This window comes from Hippocampus zosterae, chromosome 6 (assembly GCF_025434085.1).
Source record: "Hippocampus zosterae strain Florida chromosome 6, ASM2543408v3, whole genome shotgun sequence".
Classification (NCBI taxonomy): Eukaryota; Metazoa; Chordata; class Actinopteri; order Syngnathiformes; family Syngnathidae; genus Hippocampus; species Hippocampus zosterae.
Window position 1 is genome coordinate 9,631,671 of NC_067456.1, and position 20,674 is coordinate 9,652,344.

Here is a 20,674-nt window from a genome sequence, read left to right on the forward strand (position 1 = left end):
GGGGCTCTCTCATGGGGCTAAAATAAAACATTGAAAGCAAATCTCGCTATGATAGTGTAGTTGCTCCACTCCGAGCGACAACCAATAATAATAAACAGAATAGACTTCCCTGACAGTACTTTGATACGTTCTCATTTAACAACTCTGTCCTCCATCTCTCTTACAGACATTACTCAAACAGACCCCCACAAAGGGCCCCGTTACTGTAATGTGCAGTAGACTGTGAAATGTCTGAACCTGGAAAATAATCGGGAGCTTTTGTTCGTCTTAGGTGGGACAGAGAGGGTGCCCCCCTCTTTTCCTTTCCAGAAGGATCTTGTGGCCGCATTCCTCATCAAGGACCTCCTTGTGTTGTGGTGAGTAACACGTCTGGGTGGTTTGGGGCTTTTCTTGATCAAGGTCAGCATTTCTTGAATCAAAGCCTTTAAATGATGCGGCCAGTTCAGAGGCTGCAACATTAGGTGCACTTCTCATTGCCTTTATGAAAAGGTATGAGGTATGAAAAGGTATGAAAAGGTATGCTCACCTTAAACGTAGTTAGGGTTTCCTCCCAAGTTCCAAAAGCGTGTGAGTGTGAATGGTTGTTCGTCCATGTATGCCCTACTGGCTGGCAACCAGTTCTATGTACCCTGTCTACTCTCCGAAGACAGCTGGGATAGGCTCCAGCACGCCCGCGACCCTCGTGAGGATAAGCGGATTAGAAAATGGATGGATGGATGGGTTGTTATTGTGGTTGCAGCACATTCGCAGGAAGGCATTTGCAAATTCCCTTATTTGTGGATATTGTAGGGGGGGAGACAGGGGTTTTCCTGTTATTTCTTGGAAAAACAATTTCAGTTCACACCATTGAAGTAACTCGTGTGCTTTACTGTGCAAATGTTCAAAACGTGTTGTATATTAAAAGGTACAAAAGGGTGTTCTGATTGTGGAGGTTTTAGATGAGGATTTTTTTTCTTAGTTATTTGCAACAGCCTCTCAACATGTTTAACAGCAAAGGAAGAAGTTCTTTAAAAAAGAAAAAAAAATCAAGCTTCACTTTAATTTTGTGGTACAAAAATCCAACAAATAAGAACTTGAACCGAGCATTTATAATCTTATTAACAGTCTATGTACATCTTAGAGGTCAATCTTGTTAAAAAAATAAATAAATAAAATACTGCAAGTTTATGATACTCCTGTGTTGTCTTCTGACTGTGTCCACATCTTTTAAACAGATTACATGTACTGTATTATATTTTGCTGAATATCGGTTTCTGTGTCAGCGAGGGTCTCACATTCATCCTCAGCTGCTTCTTCGACGCTTCTTTCCAACACAGAATCAAGCCCAGGCTTGTCATCTACGGAGCTCATCCACCTTTTGGGACAAGACAACTGCTTTCATTTCTGATTACTTTTCGAAGGAGTTTCTCGAAGTACAGTTCACATACCTTTGAAGAGTGTGTGGGTGTGGCAATTGGAGGTAGAGAGATTTTCTCAGGTAGTTATAAGCTTTTGGACCATGTAAGTGGAGAGTGAGGGCAAACTCTCTCTGGTCTCGAGTGTAGTCGTTGCCCTGTTTGGACAACAGGTGGACTGGCAGACCTGGAAGTCAAACGCAGCCATTTTCGATGTGCGTCACTTGAATTGACCAAATGTTGGGTCAATTGTATCTTCAGGGACCAATGTACAGGGATTCCGTTGAATTTGGCCAATTGGACCTGCAGTGGCCAAATTCATGCTTGGAGGCCAGACTACAACGGCAAAAACAAGATCATGCGTCACCTCACCCGAGTATGAATCCAGCTTCTCTCTAAGCTCTTCGTTGATGAGGTTCTTTCCCCTCAGATCCTCCAAAAGACCAAACACTGTGTTCTTGGCCCGCCGTTCTCGGTCCTTCACGTTCCTCAGCTCGCGCTCTAAACCCTCCACCCTCGCTAGGGCCTCTGTCAGTCGGGCCTTGAGACCGGCAGGAGACGCGGGCAGCGCATAGCAGTGCTCCTAGAATAGGGACTTTCAATTAAAATTCGGAGCAAAGGGGGCATGGGGTGGATTTTTTTTTTCAAATTCCAATTTTATTTTACAGCCATATCAGGAGGCCCAACTTAAAGATGAAAGAAAACATCATGGAATGGATTCCGTTCCTTCTCTGATATTCCACTGTCATTTCATTTTCTAATGTTAGCGAAACATCTCCACATTGAATCGTATCCGCACTCAAGCATGTGAATGTGACGCGTTTCAGAAAAGGGAGCAAAGCCAATGACATGGATGTCGGAGCGTGACTGTCACGTGACGCTCACCAGCATTTCAGCCATGGCAAAAGTGTTTGACTTGTGGCCGACATCTGCTCCTGCATGAAGGCGTTCGTTGTGTTTGTGTTTTACCGGTTTACCAGCACTCAGTAAACGGGTGAAAAATACATCATGATCATGGCTCTCCTTTCTTACATACAGGGGGCATTAGACAAATTAAGTATTCTGTTAAAACTGATAAAAAGCAACGGCGATAACCTACAGCTTCCTGTGACAAGGAGGGGATTTCCGCAATCGATAAATGACACAAAAGTCTATAATATAAAGAATAAAGATAGGTTCACCATTAAAAGAAACAGACAAACAAAAAAAACATTATACTTACAACATCAGGAAGAGGGGATGGCTGTGGTGGTGGTGATTCAGTCTGCGGCACATTCTTTGAAGCAATCGATGCCACTGACTCTCGAGCTTTCTTGGAGGTTTGTGTTGTCCTGGTAAACACTTGCTGATGTGGAGGGTGAAAAAAAATCTTATTCATAAAAATACCTTTTTATAATGTTTGTAAACAGGAGCTGTAGCACCACTGGCAAAAAGTAATTTACTACCACTGACTTGGAATACATTTCTTCCACTGAAAACTACAGTATGTTAAACTGGATTGAATATAATTTGTATATAATTGAGACAACTAGAATGGCTCTTCTGTTCGCTAACGTCAGCTCTACAGTGCACTATTTCACCATCAAAAAGTACACCTGGTTCATAAATCCGGCAGCGGAAAAGTCAATTAATTGGTCCTTAAATCCGGCAGCGGAAAAGTCAATTAATTAGCCAGTCCTTCGATGATCATGAAATCCCACAACGTTTACACTCGACGAGACTCACTTTTTGGACAGGAGACTGGAAGCTGAAGACAGAAGGTTTGGCTCCCTCCCTAATCCTGACAGTCTGGCCTGTGGCGTCAATGTCCTCGAGTTTGAAGTGCTCGCTGCAGAGAACCGATGACTTGGTGGCGGAGAAACCTCTCTTCCTTGCTGCCACTTCCCACTGCCTCCTCAAGAACTTCTCTTTTGGAAACCTGCAAATATGACCACATATGAGTGCTTATGAATCAGCAATGTTAGCTGCAGAGCGTTCGATAGTTTAACATACTCTACTCACAAATAAATTTGGAATATTTGGCTTTCAGGTGAAATTTATGGAAAATGTAAAAAGTTCACGCTACAGTGATATATCACGAAAGCAGGATATTTAAATAAAAGGATGCACTGGTGATTTTCTCACTGTAAACGATTAAGTCAAAGAAAAGCTAACAACAATGGTGGGATGTAGCCAAAGGACATCCACTTCTATATTTTTCTCTGACTCTTCCAGTCTCTCTGTAGCTACCTGTAGATTATACTCTGTGACACTTTAAGCGCAGTAGCCACTTCCGTTTGAGAATGTCTTGTTTGAAGCATCACAATGGCAAGGTACTGTTGATCCATTGTTAGGCGTCGTCTTGGACTCATGATGTCAAAATGTGAACAGCAGGATGAGGACGACCAGCTCAAATTGAACCAGGACATTTATTGGTCGACTGATGGATCAAACGCCTGTTGTGAATTTTGCTGTTAAGCTCATCATTAGAGAATAGCAACTTGTGCAAAGAGGACTGAAACATTCAACAGTTGAACAGTTGCATTCTAAAGCTTCGAGAAGGTCACATTAAGTTCACCTGTAAAGGTTGGTTTGAGTTCCTTTTAGTCTCGTCCTGAAATTTCACCTGAAAGCCAAATATCCCTTACTTTTTGTGGGTAGTGCAAGTGACACGCTAATTCTGAGCTTCATATTTAACCCTGAAAGCTCATTCTGTTTTACCTGTGAAAGGTAATTCCTTGCAATTTGCTTTGGGCTGTGCGGCGATTTGTACATCCCCATGCTGCACACGAGTCGGGCGTCTTTCCTTTCAAAAGTCAGGCTTGCAAAGGACATGTTTTATGTTTATTTTGTGTGGTTTTGTTGCAAAATCTACGTGGGATTGCGTTCGGAAGCCAAACCGCGTTCACGAAGTTTATTTTGCCCGGGAAAAAATTGCGACAATTTTGACGTGGGAGTGTAAGAAGTGTTTACTTCCGCTTTCTTTTATTTTGTTGACGTGTTTCCGCAACATCGGCCCATCTGACAACAGGGACCGTGTCGGGACATCCAATGTTATCAGAGTGTTTTTTTTAACCGGATATAAGAGGAAACACCGCCTTCTATCAAACGAAAACAAAGCCTGGAGCGATACCAGGATTAGCTCATTCCCGTCACCGTATAAACATGACTGCAGTAAATTGTTAACTGAAGTCGCATTCTTCAAGTTTACACATTCCTACTTACTTATGGAATGTGATTCTCTTGGCTTTGGTCTCCGCCGTGCGCTTATTCACGCAACCCAACGCCGCACAGTACTGAGGCATATCTTCATTTTTCGTTAAAAAAAAAAAACTAACATTGATGTACCACTCCCAATTACCGCTCAAAAATGGCGTCTACATAGACGTAGTGTTGTTGCCCACAAGCCACTGCGGCAAGGAATTTCTTGTTCTAGTAAATTTAATATGGCAGTTGGCAAACCAATTTACAGTGCATTGCCGCCATCTACTGGGCTAGAGGATAGATGAGGGAAATGACCTACTCACAATGTAGTCTGAATTTGGTTGGAGTTGCGGTTCCAAGAATTTCACAGGTGGAGTTCAATGTTGAATGACCAGTCCTAAGATGTGTGAAAATGGAGAGCGGCAGAGCCTTCAATGAAGTAAAATGTGGCGAGAGAGAGGGGGGACTAAATAGGACAGGAGATTTGAAGCATCCTTCTGTATACTGTGCTCTATATGCTTCTCGTCAACAGAAGAACAAAGGCTACAAGAAAACTCCAGTTGTTTATTTACAATGCACGCTGTCGTCGCAAGATTACCATTGGAGCATCCTGCCATGCAGACTGTGCAATTACATGGAATAAAACTCTGAAAACTCAGCTTGTTGCGATGCACGCTCACGTCGCAAGATTGCCATTGGAGCATCCTGCTATGCAGACTGTGCAATTACAGGGAATAAAACTCTGGACAGGGAATACAACTCTGGGCCGGTGAATGCTGCTTTTGTTGTATATTTTAATTGAAAAAATAACTAATGTATATATTATTTTAATTACATTAATTTAATTAGTTTTTCCCTATTATATATTATTTTATTTATTGTGGTTTGTTTCCCTTATGATCTTATGACCAGCACTTTGTTACAGCTGGGTTTGTTAAAGCAGTCTATAAATAAAGTTTTTAGTTGCTCATTTCTGTTTAGTTGCTGATCTCGTGTAATTGTATACAGTACAATGTATAGTATACATGTATACAGTACTATACTTTATTAAACGTATGTGTCAATGAACTTTATTTTCATGACTATCATTTGAGTTGTTTAAATAAAGCTTCTGTGTCATTCAGGGATGATATTCACGGCACGGCTCTGTCCTAATAAACGAGTTTTATTTTTTAAGTTGTGTTTAACACCAAGCAAGCATCACTCGTATTGCTTTGACGCCGTTGAACGCAACTCATTGAACGCAACTCGTTGAACTTTGGCACGCAAGTGGTGAAATGGGCGTGCCCAATCCGCTTAGCGCCGTGCAGTCTTGTCGTGAGTGAGTCAAGAAAGCCAAGCCGAGTTGCAGTTTCCTTCCGAAATAATGACACTTTTCACCACAAGGGACGAGCCGAGGTAGGAAACATCCAAAAATGTTGACTGTGCAAGGTACTGACGAGTCGATTGAGGAAAACGTTGCATGTTTTGTCGGTTTAAAAGTGATCGCTGACGGCTTGTCTTGTAACTTGGAGTTGTCCTGAGTGCAGTACAAAACATGATACTTGTCCAAGTATTAAAGTTTATGAAGTGGTTACGAAGAGCAGCATTTCACAACTTTTGTTGAACCCACGCGCATATTGAACATTTAAAATAAAATTTAAAAAATCACACCACCAAACAAAAAATGTCAATAGTTAAGTGTTACTCTTTTTTTAAATACACAATGTGGCACTTTAAAAATACTTACAAGCTTTCCAAGTGCACTTTATTGACGAATAACCAATATTTTAATAATAAACTACCGTAGTCTACATACAATACGAGGCAGTCTTTCTTTCTAAAAATTATACCTGTATTTATTTTTGTAAATCAACATTGAACATTAATGCTGCACTTAATGCTTCAATTAAAATGTTTAACAGACATTTTTAATCAAATTATATTTTTTGGGTTTAAAATCGTCAATGTTCTTAAAGAGTAAAAGCAAATGTTTTGTACTGCACTTGAAAAAGTTAAATACAACTGAACCCTAGTTTGCTGGATTTAAAAGGTTACACAGACTGTATGCTTAGCTAATTCTAATAGAAAAGTTTTAATTGTAAATGTAATTTGTATTTATTTCAGTGATTGTTTTGTATTTTCTGCCGTACACTGAATAAATAATGCTCCCATGCAGGGGTACATTCGAGTGTCTCGCTTCTCTGATCTGTTGTCCTTTTTGTGAATACCCCATGGTTCAATTTCCTTGTTGCTTTTGTCCCTGTTTGGTTTTTTTTAGGCCTAATATGACCCTGAGATCTCGAAAACAGTTGACTTAACCTATGAGGTCTTCTATTGTATCACATTGTCATCCGCTGACGATGAAAAAAGTAATAAAACTATTTTGACAGAGTAACAGAAAGTACAGAGATGAGCATTTAAAAATATAAGGAGTGAAAAGTCGTCAGGAAAATGAATACTGGAGCCAGGTACACACAGTACAAAATGTATTCAACAAGTAACAAAGTCATTGAACTTCTTAATACTGCTCTTGTTTCAAATTAATCACGTTCCAAGAATGGCACCAGGATACCTTCTGCCATCTAGTGGAAGAGCATTGAATTGTTTTGTTTCTCACTAAGTTGCTAGCATAGATAGATGAACAAATTGATAACTCAATGTTGTCGTCAATCAAGAATAATTTTCGCACCAATGAAATAAAGTTTGGTGATTTTTTTTCAACAGCAGAGTAGCTGGAAATCACTGACATTGAGTGTGACAGCTTCTTATAGGCTCTAAAAAGAAGAGTTGGAGATGGAGGACTTTTGGGCTGTTGTGGTTTGGGCTGGGAGGATCTGGCTGTGCCTGATCATCAGCCTCATTATGATCCCTGCCATGTTTGGCTTCTCACTGGGCATCTCGGAGACCTACATGGACATCTTGGTCAAAATATTGGAGGTACACTACTTCAAATCTAGGCTCCAGGTTTTGTGTGTGTGTGTGCTTTGGTTAAAAAAAACTTGCATCTATGTTAACTGAAGATTTTAAATTGTTCGTGTGTGTGTGTGTGTATGGAGAGTTGTTTGTATCTGCCATGCATTTAATTAGCTGATGACCAGTCCAGGTTGGACCCTGTCTCTCACCCAATGCCAGCTGGAATAAATTCCACCTTATCTGCAACCATGATGAAAACAATTAGATTATAAAAAAAACAAAAAACGGACAGTATCAAAACTTCATTGTGGTCATGTTTTTTTTTTCTCTTATTAGTGGGCCACACTAAAGTTGCAGAAGGCAACGGCAGAAGAACATGCACTCAAAGCTTCTGCATCCAGTGGTAAGTACAATCGATGGATTACAACGTGTACGGGCTGTTCACGCGCCATTGCGATTTAAAAATAAATAAATAAAATGCCCCGCACAAGTCAACTGAAAATGTAAAAAAAAATATCCGTTGGAAAGGGGCAGTGAGAAATAACTCGATCATGTGGTTGAACTAAGGTGCACGCCCTCTTCTGAGTGGGGGCGTGGCTGTATGCTGAATCAACCAATCAAACTTATGTTAAATGGGATTCAACAAAGACTTGTCACGTTTTAAATGAATTTCATTCATCAGGTCGAGCTATTCCAGTGGCTTTTTTCTGACTTTTAATTTCATTTTGTCTAGCAGAAGCCCAACTGCTTTTTGGAGTTGGCATGGGCCGATATTAGATTCTACCGGTATGACAACGGTGTGTTTTGAAATTACAGCTCTAAAATGAATTTCAAATGACAGTTTTTCCATTGAGCACAATGTATTGTATTTGGCAACAAAATATAGGATATTTGGCACATTAAAAATGTGTTCAGTGTTAAGTTTAAATAAACAACTCTTCTGTGTTAATTTTTAGTAAATCACAGTGTCGCATCACCGGTGACCTTTTTTTAAAACGGACTTCTGGACTAGACATTGTCCTTGGGGCTAACTAGGACTCGCTGGCACTTTTTTTTTTCTTTTTATATTTCCCCCAAGGACAACGCACATGAGTTAACAGAAAAAAATGCATCCGAGTTTGATTGTATGCATGCCTAACTGTCCATATTACAAAAACCTGCCATTTGAACAAGTAGATTGATAGATAGTAGTAGAAATATGGAGGTGCAGCAACAGACGTGCCGCAACGTGCCATTTCCTCATGTAGTTCGAGCCAGGCGAAGCATGCTGAAAGACCACAAAAAATAAGATGTAGCAACGAACGAGGCTTTCTTTGCAGGCAGTAAACGCAAGTCGCCGTGTGCGTTTATGACAGGCCACAGGGTCAAGTTGCGGAGGGAGCTATCTCACAAGATGCTATTACTCAACGCCGGTGTCACGCATGCTGCGGTAGACCCATTCGTAGGAAAGGGTGTGGGGTGGGGAGCGTTTTGCAGTCAGTGCGCATTTCAAATCCTCCCGTATGGAGAATCATCTTGGGCCATGGCCCAAGATGAAAAGAAAATCATGATTACGCCACAAGTTAAGTCGTTATCGTGTGAGACTAAAAAGAAAGAAAGAAAAAAACGACATATATTTTGGATAAGTCCCATCTTATCAAAATGAAAGTTCCTATGCATTTGTGATCAAAGTAATATATTTTCCAAGTTAATACAGGCACATTCTTAAGAAGAAAAAAATTGCGCAACATATTTTGGAGCGAAGTTTATTAAATAAAGTAATTTATTTGGAGAAAAAACGTTTTTTTTTGTGATTCAACTCATATACTGTAGAAGATTTTTTTTAACCATATATCACTCGAAAAACCTTTTATTTAACGATTTGGTAAAATGAGTATGTTTTCACAAATCTGTACACGTGGATATTATTTTTACAAATTATTGATGAATCTAAACGTATTGAAAATGGCTCTCTATGAACATTGGGTGTTAATGGTTGAACAAATGTGACGTTTTTGGGGCTTTCCTGAAAAGTGGTGATTAAGTATATTATATTAGAGAAGAATGTCATAAAATTTCACGATTGAAAGCCGCAATTTCCAGATAGCCTCCTCAAAAGTTAGTTTTTAGACTTGCGTCACCCCTTGCTATGAAGAAAGAAACAAGCTACGTCAGCATCGGGCGCTTGCAAAGTGTGTCACTGTTAAATTTATCGTTACATAACCCAGTCTGGAGTCAATATAAAAAGCATGTGTGCTTAAGCGGATAGTACTGCACCAATAATTGTGCGATTGGACATTTGATTCTATGCTGTTATCTGTCATCCTGGATTTTGCCCTCTCTATCAGTTGAAACCAGATCAACTTTTGTGATGACATCTTTCAAGTGGATCGTCACATTTGCTCCAATGCATGTGCGATACTGAGCTGTCTGAAAATGTTTTTTTATGTCATTTGTGTGCGTGTGTGTGCGTGGGTGTGGGTGTCAGCTCTCATCCAGAGGGAAGACGGCTCCATGGAGAAAGAGTTAGAGGAACTAAGACGAAGTCGCCCCAAACCTCCAGTGGGCGGCGATTTCACACTTAGCGACTGTTTCTATTTCACCCGCCGAGGAATTGAGAGCATCGTGGAGGATGAAGTACGACCCGTGACTTTGTTTCACGTCATGAACAGCAGTTATCATCCGAATTTTTTGAAATTCTGCTTTCGATTGAAGGTGACCCAGCGGTTCACTTCTGAGGAGCTGGTGTCTTGGAACCTTCTGACCCGCACCAACAATGACTTCCAGTACATCAGTCTGAGGCTAACACTGGTCTATGGACTTGGCATTTTTGTCCGATACTGCATCCTCGCACCTCTCAGGTTTACACTCATGATTTATTTATTGTTGTTGTTTTTGATGTGTCCGTTGGGTGTCTTTGAGGAAGCACTACTCACCACAAAGGGAGTCCCGGAGACATAACATCGTTTTCAAGATGCCATGAAATAAGAATTTGCTCCTCACTGTTGGGGGTAAAATAGGAGCTGTAGCCTCCATTTCATATTATAATCAGTACTCTGCATTACTATGAGACAGAACCTCCTCCTTAAAATTAGTTATTTATTCATACTATTCCTTAACTGTAAAAAAAAAAAACTTAAATCAATAATCATAGAGTTTATTATATTAGACCCATTCTTCAGGCTGGACCATCTAATTGAAACTCATAAAAGGTCATCAACACGACACACTATTATTCATTACTGGCTCTGTTAGTGGGACACATTCTCTTTTTGAGAACATTGAAATACTTCACTTTTTCGACTTCTGACATAGAAAGCCTTACCAAACTTAAGTCTACTGTGGACAAGACGGAATAATCGTGAGCTTGACGTCATTGAAGTACACCGATTGCTGACATACGGACACCTGCGTCTGCTCAAACAACACAAACAAACACACTTAAGAAATCGCATTGTGCAATTTTAGACTCCAGTGAATGCATAGAAAATTAAAAGTGGTCTAAATAGGCTACGTTAGAAGTGTGTCCATCATTAAATAAGAAAAGTAATGACTGACGACGGCTAGAAGATTAAAACCAAGGTTACTCCAAGGTTATGTTCACAGGAATAGAAAATTTGATTCCAGGCTTTTTTTTTTAACAAAACTGTCAGCGTTGCAAACCACGCGTTGTGTTCTCTCCTCAGGATAACTCTGGCCTGCATTGGACTCACATGGCTGGTCATCGGGACATCTGCAGTGGGGCTGCTCCCCAATTGGAGGTAGCTACAAACCACATTGTCAACTATCCCTTTTGACTTTTTATGATTATCGTCGCAGTTTTCAAGGTCATGCTCCGTATTTGTCATCAGGGTGAAGTTCTGGCTCAGTGAGTGGGTCCACGTCATGTGCTACAGGATCTGTGCCCGAGGCCTCTCCGCTGCTATCCGCTATCATAACAGGCAAGCGAAACCAAGACAAAGTGCTGCAAATGAAAGTCTTTCATTTGTCTTGACACGCTTTCCTTTTGGTACATCAGGGAAAATATCCCCCAAAAAGGAGGCATTTGTGTGGCTAATCACACCACCCCCATTGACATTGTGATACTCTGCAATGATGCCTGCTATGCCATGGTAAGAAGAGTAATTCCATTGCTGACCAACATTTTAGTAATTCCTAGACAAGATGGCTTTAGTTGACAAAAGAAAGATTCCTCATTAAATGCACATCACGTAACTCAAATTCAACAGCTAATTTTTGACAAAATACTACAGTATTATGATAAGAAAATAGAATGGCCTCAACTATCGAACAGGTAAAACAAAAATATGATTTAGTAGCATCTTAACCACATGACCAGCACCCACCCTGTACTTCAGCTTTCTGATCTTTCTTTTCAAGCAATGGCCAAAACTATCACATATATGTAGTTAGTTTTGTTTTGTTTGTTTGTTTTAATTTATTTCATTGGGACAGTGCACATTAATCAACACAAGAATGAACAGTGTAAATGCGCCGGACTTAGCATAAATGCTAATTTTCAGCAGTAGTCCCAAGGCAGGTTTCTAAAATAACACAGGGAGACATAAACTTTAAGTCCACAATGACAGAAATAAAAACCAAATGATTAAGACATCATGAAAGAAGGTGAAGCAGCCAATTGATGTAGCTCAGGTAGCAGTGAAGCTAGCCCAGGTAGCAGTGAAGCTACCCCAGGTAGCAATGAAGCTAGCCCAGGTTGCAGAGGTTGATGTTCAGATAGCCAGAAACGTAGCTCACTTAGCAATGGATATAGCCCAGATAGCCTTGCATCCAGGGGGTTTATGCTCTGTTGTAATGGTCCTGGGTTTATTTCAACATCGCCAGCAAGAGGCAGAATCAACAGCAGGTGCACAACTCTCAGGAGAGGTTTAGAAGATGGTGACAGTTCATGTTTACCAGGAGGACGCCTAGCATGGCCCTCACCCAATATTCTTGTAAAGAGAAGATGTTGGCTCACCTTTACTTGTAAGGCTTGATCACTGGTTTCATCCTTCCTTTGTTGAAATGTTTGGCACAGCAACAGGTACAGAGTTACACAAACAAGTAACAGATGGGCTAATGGCAAAACCCCTCGTCTTTGAAGGTTTCCTAAGTGCTTTTGTGACTGTTCCGCAGCGGCCATATTTGATTTTTTTAAAAATTGTGCATGTGTGGGCCCCCCCCCACTTTATTGTAAGCATGCTGCTAACGTTACAGGAGCAGAGTGTGCTGTTCATTTCAACAGATGGGGAACAGGAACCTCTAAAATGCTCCATTTCCCTACATTTCTCAGTCACTCAAAATTGGGTTATTATGACAACTTGCTGCCTAGACAGTAACACACATACAGGGTAACGCATTGACGTTAGCACACACAAAGCTAACTTTAGCCTGAAAATGACTAGCAACCCTTTAATGCTAGGAGTTATGTGGAAAACTTTGAGCTTCATAGGAAGCTTTTCACAAGGCACTTGTCGAGTAACGTGTAAGAATGAAAAAGTCACAAGTCCTCTTAACGTATCTTCAAATGAGCATCTGCATGGCAAGTGTGCATTTTCAGCATCTGACAGACCAACCTTTACATTTTTGATCGTCTTGTTTCGTCAACGGAAACTTACGCACATCTCGTCCTCTTTCAGTCATCAAGGAGTTAGCTTGTCACTGACATGTAAAAAAAATAAAAAGGGTATCAATGAAAGCATTCAATATGGTCAGCAATGAAGAAAACCACACAGTTGGGAGTCTCTGTGTAGAACACAGGAAGAAACCAAACTGCGCACGGGAAGGCCATAGCCAAGATTGGAAACCGGAACCTCAGAACTGTGAAGTAGACAATCACTAATCACTCTACATTTGTGCTGGCGAAGATGAACATCAGAATCAGAATCAGAATCATCTTTATTGGCCAAGTATGTAGAACACACAAGGAATTTGTCTCCGGTACAACACGCTGCACTAGTATCATCGTAAAGAACAAAACATGTGACTCTTTATTCTTGTAAACCATGTCAAAAGTGTGCAAAATCAAACCACGTGTGTTAGGTGGGCCAGGTGCACGGAGGTCTCATGGGGGTGATCCAGCGGGCCATGGTGCGATCCTGTCCCCACGTGTGGTTCGAGCGAGCCGAGATGAAAGATCGTCATCTGGTGGCCAAGAGGTCAGTTACACATATTTGACCCTCCGTGCTTGCCATCGCTTTCCTAAAGTTGTGATATTACAATTAAAAAAAAGATGTCATTTTGCAAGAAGTCCACATTTTACGTGAAAAAACAAATTCTACATAGAATCATCATCTTATGAAACAACAAGACAAATTACAAAGTTGTGTTATTATGTCAAAAACACCCTAAGGTTTACAGTAAGAAAGTTGAAATCGTATGAGGAAAAAAAAATCCATAATGAAACAAGACAAAATAAACTAATACAAGAGAATATCACAATTGAATTATATTTATAAAAGAAAAAACGTACATATTTAGTAATTGAATTAAAATGTCATGCATATAAAAGGAAAATAAGAATTACATCTCAAGAGGATGAAACAAGACTTAAAAATGAAATTTGAATGTCTTGACCCTTTGTTCGATGCACTTGGTTAGTACCAGCAATTGACTCACATACCGCTAGAGGAGCCTTCGTACCACTACTGGCACACATACCACACTTTGAGAATCACTGCGGTAAAGCATATCTTTACAGAAAATGAAAAATGGTTAAATTAATTTATTTGTTACTTAAAATTTCCTGTGCTGTATTTAAACTGGCAACGGTTTCCATGACCTCTCTGTGTCACCCTCAGGTTAAAAGATCACGTGAATGACAAGACAAAGCTCCCCATATTGATATTCCCAGAAGGCAAGTTGAAACGCCGGTGTGATGTTTTTCTTGGTAGCGTTACTGCAGGTTGTTATTTCATCTCTGAGTGATGACAGGTACAACAGTCCATAATGTGGTTTTGGACCTCACGCATACACATGCTCTCCTTGTCTCACTTTTGGATGTTGTTGCTGTTTGGTGTCCATAGGAACCTGCATCAACAACACGTCAGTCATGATGTTTAAGAAGGGGAGTTTTGAAATTGGAGCAACAATTTACCCCGTTGCCATAAAGGTATTTTGATCACTTGTTTTGTCCATATTTTATTTTACATTTAATATTTTTTGTATGTAAACGCTTTGATTTGGTTCATCAAATCGTAACTAATTTTCTGATTCAAAATTGTTTTTATTTCGCCCCTAGTAATTAGCTTATTATTGATTTTTTCCCCCCCGCTTTTTTATGTTATTCTCTTGGTTTTCCGACCCCAGTATGACCCCAAGTTTGGAGATGCCTTCTGGAACAGTTCCAAGTACAGTATGGTTAGCTATCTGCTGAGGATGATGACTAGCTGGGCTCTTGTCTGCAATGTCTGGTATCTACCCGCCATGCATCAACAGGTCTGTGCAACATGTCACTGCATATCGGACACACACACACACACGCACACATGACTCTAAACTGGCATGCAGGAGGGGGAAGATGCCGTCCAGTTTGCCAACAGAGTCAAGTCAGCCATCGCTCACCAGGGAGGACTCGTGGACCTACAATGGTAAGACATGACTTTTGTTCATTTGGTGTGTTTTTAAGTCGGGAGCAAAGAGTTGCTTTTAAAGTCATACACACTCAGTGTTACAGATAATACAGTGTAGAGTGTGCAGCTGGTGACAACAGTCATACTTAAAGCTCCTATGCACATTTTCTTTTTGAAATAATGCACAACATTTTTTGATCAGCATACTCGATGGGATGATCGTTAGAATAACGGCTTGTAAAAATATTCACAGGGACGGAGGCCTGAAGCGAGCGAAGGTGAAGGAGTCGTTCAAGGAGCAGCAGCAGAAGCAGTATAGCCACATGGTGGTGGGAGATGACGGCAGCAGTAACAGCGACTGATGTCGCCAGGACCAGACACGCCCCCCACCTCCCTCCCCCAAAAGTCCTCTCCTCGCGACCTGGCCGGACGTACTTTCACATACTGTGTCTTGCGCAAGTGCAATAGTGAACTTTGAGGAGATGAATGGCGAATGTGCTGCTGTTATTTCTATATTTCTTGATCTTGGTTGTCATGACGTTGAACGCAACTCATTGAATACAAAGAGAGTATTTGATACAAACACCGGATGCCTGATGACCACTTCATGTGCTGCTTTTTTTTTCTTCTAAATTTGAGTTTACAAATGTTGCCATCCTCTAATTGGCCGGGATTTTTTTTCGGGTGCATGAGATGAATGTTGCAGTATGGTGTCGTAATGGTTCGCACCGCAGAGGTTCTCGGTTTGAATCTCAGCTCTGTGGAGTTTTGCATGCTGTACCCGCTCTATCGAGAACGGCTGGAGAACATTAAATGTACATGGGAAAACATTGTGCTACACAATATTTTGGTATAAGGAAATAATGCTACTCCGTTTGTAACATGCTCTAGATTTCGACATTACCCACGGATTCCTAAACAGCTGAAACTAATTGTGCTGTATGGCACGTAAATAACACCAAACTTGACAATAAATGTGCCGGATGCAATTTGTGAGGTGATTAAAGTAGAACACATAAGTGTGACTTTTTGGTTGGCCGTGCGATGGAGGCTTTGCTGCATATTTTGTCCTCGACGTCTTCCGTCTTGTGTTGTTCTTCAGTATCGTTACCTGAAAACCAAATCAAGCGTTAGTATGTTGGATAATCGTTTGGGATGCATGTTATTGATCGGGACCGATGGGCACCCACTTGAATGATCGGCACTGCCTTCAGTGTTCTGAAACATCAACAGATATCTTCAATGTAAGTACTGTATGTTGGGGGGGGTTTACTTGAAGGCATCTCTTACCTCTGTTAATTTACGTTTGTTTTTCTTCCTCTCTTCCAAATATCTGCAATTTGATGACGATAATAACAATGAGATGCCAATGTATTGACCTTGAAGTAAGTCCAAAACAGTTGGTCACAATTATGAATACAATCATCTTCAAACTGCAGTACTGTACTACTGTAGTCGTTTATTCGATTGATTTATATCTGTGTCACTGGTTCTCACCATTTTACACCAAATTAACTTGCAAATATTCACCCTCTGAGTACCACCGTTGTTATCAACATTAAAAACCCTGTATCCTGAAATCTGAGATTTGTTTCTAACTGCATTATTGCCTTCACATCTGAGATGGGACAGATAATTGGCAGCCCACAAGACTGAGCAGCTCTTGATGACTTTTTGAAAATACACGTTTAGTGTAGATGAGCAGTTAGGACCAAATTCGGTCAAAAATATTGTCTTTTAGGTAAAATAGGCAGAGCATTATATTCTCATTGAATTTCATCACTACCATCTCATTAGAGACGCTATTTGCCATGAAAGATTTCATCCAGTCACCACTCCAACAAAATTCTAAAAGTTTTGTTGCAACAATGATTTATTTACATTTTTTCCCCATGTGAACCGTTGACAGTTCTTTGAGAAGTCTACATTTGCTCCATGTGCAGCATTTTTTATACAGCGGTGGTTGTTTTAAAGTGCTCTAGAAATACAGTTGAGTTGCTGTATCGATACAAGTTGTCAGTAACCTTCCCACCTTTGCAGATATGAGTCGCAGTTCCTGTGGTCAAATTTGACCGCCGTCTTCAGTCCATCCGGTAAGCCTACGTCCACTCGACCCGACGCTCCAGATGCAATCGGCATCTTGACCCGCAGGATACGGATGCCAACCATACGGGAGAAGAACTTGCGCTCATTTGGATGCAAACCAGCAGCCCATTTTGTCATGCAGGATTTCAAAAGATCCCAGAATTTATTGTTCTTTTTTCTCAGTGAATGAGCAACAAGTAGTGGCCTCTTTAAGTTCATGTGAGGGGTTTGTTGTCATATCCATGGCAACTGTCAGGGGTGTTGTAAAAGGGGCTTGGCGTTGCAATTGGGGTGAATTTGAGAATGTGTAGAATTGGATCCTTGACACAGAATAAAAATGAGGACCAAATATTTGTGTTGTCACAGTGACTAAAATCTTAAATAGTGATGGAAGCACTGACACGTTTTTTTTTACTTGCCTCTATGTACTGCTCCTACTCATTACTGTATATAATGAGAATGATTAAAAATATATAGAATATATTTATACAGAATTTGTAACTTCCGTGTTTTTTTTTGTGCTCATGTTATTAAAAAAAAAGATTTGGTGATATTTGTTCCAAAGTAAATATTTTATATCACACATATAGAGTAGATCACATAGTGTACAAAAATTTGATGAATTTGAATAAATGAGCAAATATTTTTTTCACTAAATCTACATTGGCTTTTTAACTTGTGCGTCTTTCTTCGACTTGCTGAGTGATGAAAATGAAGAAAAAAAAATTCCAAAAAATCTGCAGAATATATACAGGAAAATCTGACTAAAACTTGCCTGTACATCCTTACTTAGGTCTAACAAATTCATTTTTAAAAATCCGCTAAATTAATTTTCTCAATAAAGTTACAATAACTTGAAATTACAAATCTATTTGTAATTTTTACTTACTGTATCTCTGGGTGTATTTCCTTCTTATTTTCTTTTTCACTCTCTATAACAAGAAAGGATGTTAAAATATGAAGCCTGAAGTATTGTGGAATTTTCCATCCATTTTTAATGTGGTTCAACGTTGAGATTCGCTGTTTGGGACTTTTGAGCTCATGCATAAATGTGTGGGTGGCAGGACAAGAAAGTTATCTGAAACTTGGAAGAAAAAAATTACAGAGTTATGGAAAAGATTGACCCTGTTGTGAACAGTACAGTTACAGTATTTATTCCAGCGATTTCATAGGACTATTACGGGCCTCGTTCAGGACTCTTCCTTCTCGTCTCCGTGTGTGATGATGTAGCAGAGGGACTTGTAGTCGATGTTTCCTGTCGGGTCGATGGGAGCCAGCGCAAAGGCCTGATCTACCTTTTTAAGTAAAGCCAGAGGGAACATCACTGACGGCGCACAGTTGGAAAAAAATACATATTTAAAAGGTTGAAAGAATATAAGCCGACCTCCTCTGGTGTGAATTTATCCGCCTGGTTCAACAATAGTCGTCGAAATCTGGACCAGATGAAGAATATACCGATTGAGCTTGTATTAAAAGTAAATACAGTGTGAGATGGGTGGATTGTCAAGACCTACTCTTCCTTGTTGACAAAACCTGTCGCGTTGGGATCGAAGAGCTTAAAGGCAGCGAGTATGGTGTCCTCTGGATCAGTGCCTGCACACGAATCACGAGCAAATAACAACCCGGCATCATGGAAACTATTTTTCTTGGCAATGAGATCAATTCTCACCGTTGAGTTTCTCACCAAACAGGGACAAGAAGACGGTGAAGTTAATTGGTCCTTTGCCCTCGTTCAACATTTCATCCAGCTCCTCTTCCTTCACGTTGAGCTTTCCTGACACATGCAAACACGTTGAATGACGTTGTTAATTTTGCATTTTCTGAGCACAGAACGGCGGCTCTGCAAGAGGGAGGGATCCGTTGCTGAGGGTGTGGTCAGAAGTGACTTCAATCATGCCCAACCAAAGGGACTCTTTTCATTCCTTTTAAAGCTGCATCCTAATAGTGTACTTGAGGCTCGACATGCCAGAAGCCCAGTTGCAACGTGGCGTGAACTTTTGGAGCACTCCCCCCCAGTCCTTTGAAACACACAGTGCACGTATTTGTCCGACTTATGTGATAAAAGGATCACAATTTATTTAAAAAACTAATATAAAAATAATCAAAATTAAGTACTTAGTGGTACGCATGTCACAAAGACTCCTCATGGCAAATGAAAAATTCGCTACGATACTATGTAGAAAAAAAAATCATCTGGATCCAGATGCATTTTTAAAGTAGAGTATACATCTACTTTAAAAAATGTATCGGAATCGGGGGGTTTAGTATAGTTCACTTAGAGCATATTGCGCTTTGAATTTAAATATATTTGGATTTTATCTGAACCCTTTCCTCCACCCTGTAATCTGATAGCATGATCAGCTGTCCGCTGTCGTAACCGCTTTGTTTCATTTTTAGGACTACTAGCTACTGCATTTTAATGTTGTCACAGTGATGGTACTTGGAAAACTGATTTTTTTTTTTTGTGAAGCACTAGTACAGAAGAAAAGCCTACCCAGTTGTGCATAGGTCTCCTTCAGGTCTTGCTTCTTAATAACACCATCTCTGTCTTGGTCGATGCAGCCAAAAGCCTATCGAAAACAACAATGGAGCCCTTCTGATGCGTTCACTTAGTTGATATGTTTTCGCACTTACCTCCTTGAACTCTTGTATCTGGGACTGCTCAAACATGGAGAAGACATTGGAGCAAGCCTTCTGTGCTCCTCGCTGTCTCTTATTGGACGCTTTCTTGCTTGCCTACATCATTGATAACATTAAAATCACATTGTGGGTCTTGTCTTTTTCTGAATTCTTACCATGACTGCGTGATCCCGCGTGGACTCCCGGCCAAGGCCTGATGCCAGGGTGGGTTTTATGCGGGGCCCGTGTTATCTTCTCCCGCTTATAATAACCAGTGGTGGGAGCGCAGACCCTTACATGGATACAACTGCTGTCTGCATGTCGCAGAAGGGAGCTGATAAGAGGAGATGCAGGATTCCACGTGGCTGGGGAGTGGAGATATGCCAAGTAGGGTGGGCCAACGAGAGTGACCCTTGATGCTTGACAGTTCTATAATTTTGCTCGGCTCAGATTGTGACTTCAAATAACAATAAATCCATCAGTAATCATTACCAAGTAAATCCATGGATGGATGGAGGAAATGCAGCAGTTCCAAAGTAGTTCTGAAATAGCTCAACAGTTTGAAAGCGAAATGTGGAAATTGCAGTAGTTGTAGTAGTAGTAGTTGTGAAATGAGCTGAACAATTTGAACTTTGAGTGGGTTCAATTGGTCAAAAAATGTGGAAGGAGGAAATAAATGTTCCTAAAGTGTCCTAAAGGAGTTGAATATTTCAAAGCTGGAAAGGCTTCAAACGGTCAAGATGTGGAATGAAGTAAAGTAAAACTGAACTCTATCCTAATTTTCAGAATTTTACTGTGGAAAATCTGGACATTTTAAGAATGCGGTAAAAAAAAAAAAAGAAGAAACTTCAGATTCAAAAACAAAGGCCCAGATCTGTGAGGCAGATATGTAGAAAACAGCGATATCATGGTGGGGCATATTTGTGGTGCGGGATTGATACAAAAGCA

The 20,674-nt window shown here is 40.4% G+C and overlaps 3 protein-coding genes across 6 annotated transcripts; 1 reads left to right on the forward strand and 2 right to left on the reverse strand.

The window, feature by feature from the left end:
- Positions 1 to 846: 846 nt before the first annotated feature.
- Positions 847 to 4,777, reverse strand: si:ch73-130a3.4 (uncharacterized protein LOC664763 homolog). The gene is made up of 6 exons (XM_052067274.1): positions 4,599 to 4,777; positions 3,120 to 3,312; positions 2,617 to 2,739; positions 1,767 to 1,977; positions 1,428 to 1,581; positions 847 to 1,354 (listed from the first exon to the last, which is right to left on the reverse strand). Exons 1-6 carry the CDS (start codon positions 4,676 to 4,678, stop codon positions 1,216 to 1,218), a joined length of 900 nt encoding a protein of 299 aa, XP_051923234.1. The 5' UTR covers positions 4,679 to 4,777; the 3' UTR covers positions 847 to 1,215.
- Positions 4,778 to 5,830: 1,053 nt separating this feature from the next.
- On the forward strand, positions 5,831 to 15,413 carry agpat9l (1-acylglycerol-3-phosphate O-acyltransferase 9, like). 4 transcript variants are annotated; one of them, XM_052067240.1, is made up of 15 exons: positions 5,857 to 5,975; positions 6,838 to 6,928; positions 7,321 to 7,496; positions 7,809 to 7,875; positions 9,940 to 10,088; positions 10,167 to 10,312; positions 11,138 to 11,212; positions 11,303 to 11,392; positions 11,470 to 11,563; positions 13,494 to 13,609; positions 14,252 to 14,307; positions 14,477 to 14,562; positions 14,760 to 14,888; positions 14,961 to 15,040; positions 15,276 to 15,413. In XM_052067240.1, exons 3-15 carry the CDS (start codon positions 7,353 to 7,355, stop codon positions 15,382 to 15,384), a joined length of 1,341 nt encoding a protein of 446 aa, XP_051923200.1. In that variant the 5' UTR covers positions 5,857 to 5,975; positions 6,838 to 6,928; positions 7,321 to 7,352; the 3' UTR covers positions 15,385 to 15,413. The 4 variants fall into 4 exon arrangements, with proteins under 4 accessions (XP_051923198.1, XP_051923202.1, XP_051923199.1 ...); XM_052067238.1 differs by lacking the exon at positions 6,838 to 6,928 and having other exon boundaries at positions 5,831 to 5,975; XM_052067242.1 differs by lacking the exon at positions 6,838 to 6,928 and having other exon boundaries at positions 5,846 to 5,975; positions 7,331 to 7,496.
- A 2,832-nt stretch (positions 15,414 to 18,245) lies between these two features.
- myl7 (myosin, light chain 7, regulatory) lies at positions 18,246 to 20,533 on the reverse strand. Its single transcript, XM_052067307.1, has 7 exons — positions 19,903 to 20,533; positions 19,742 to 19,843; positions 19,602 to 19,677; positions 18,777 to 18,881; positions 18,622 to 18,700; positions 18,492 to 18,540; positions 18,246 to 18,402 (listed from the first exon to the last, which is right to left on the reverse strand). Exons 1-7 carry the CDS (start codon positions 19,903 to 19,905, stop codon positions 18,298 to 18,300), a joined length of 519 nt encoding a protein of 172 aa, XP_051923267.1. The 5' UTR covers positions 19,906 to 20,533; the 3' UTR covers positions 18,246 to 18,297.
- Between the last annotated feature and the right edge of the window lie 141 nt (positions 20,534 to 20,674).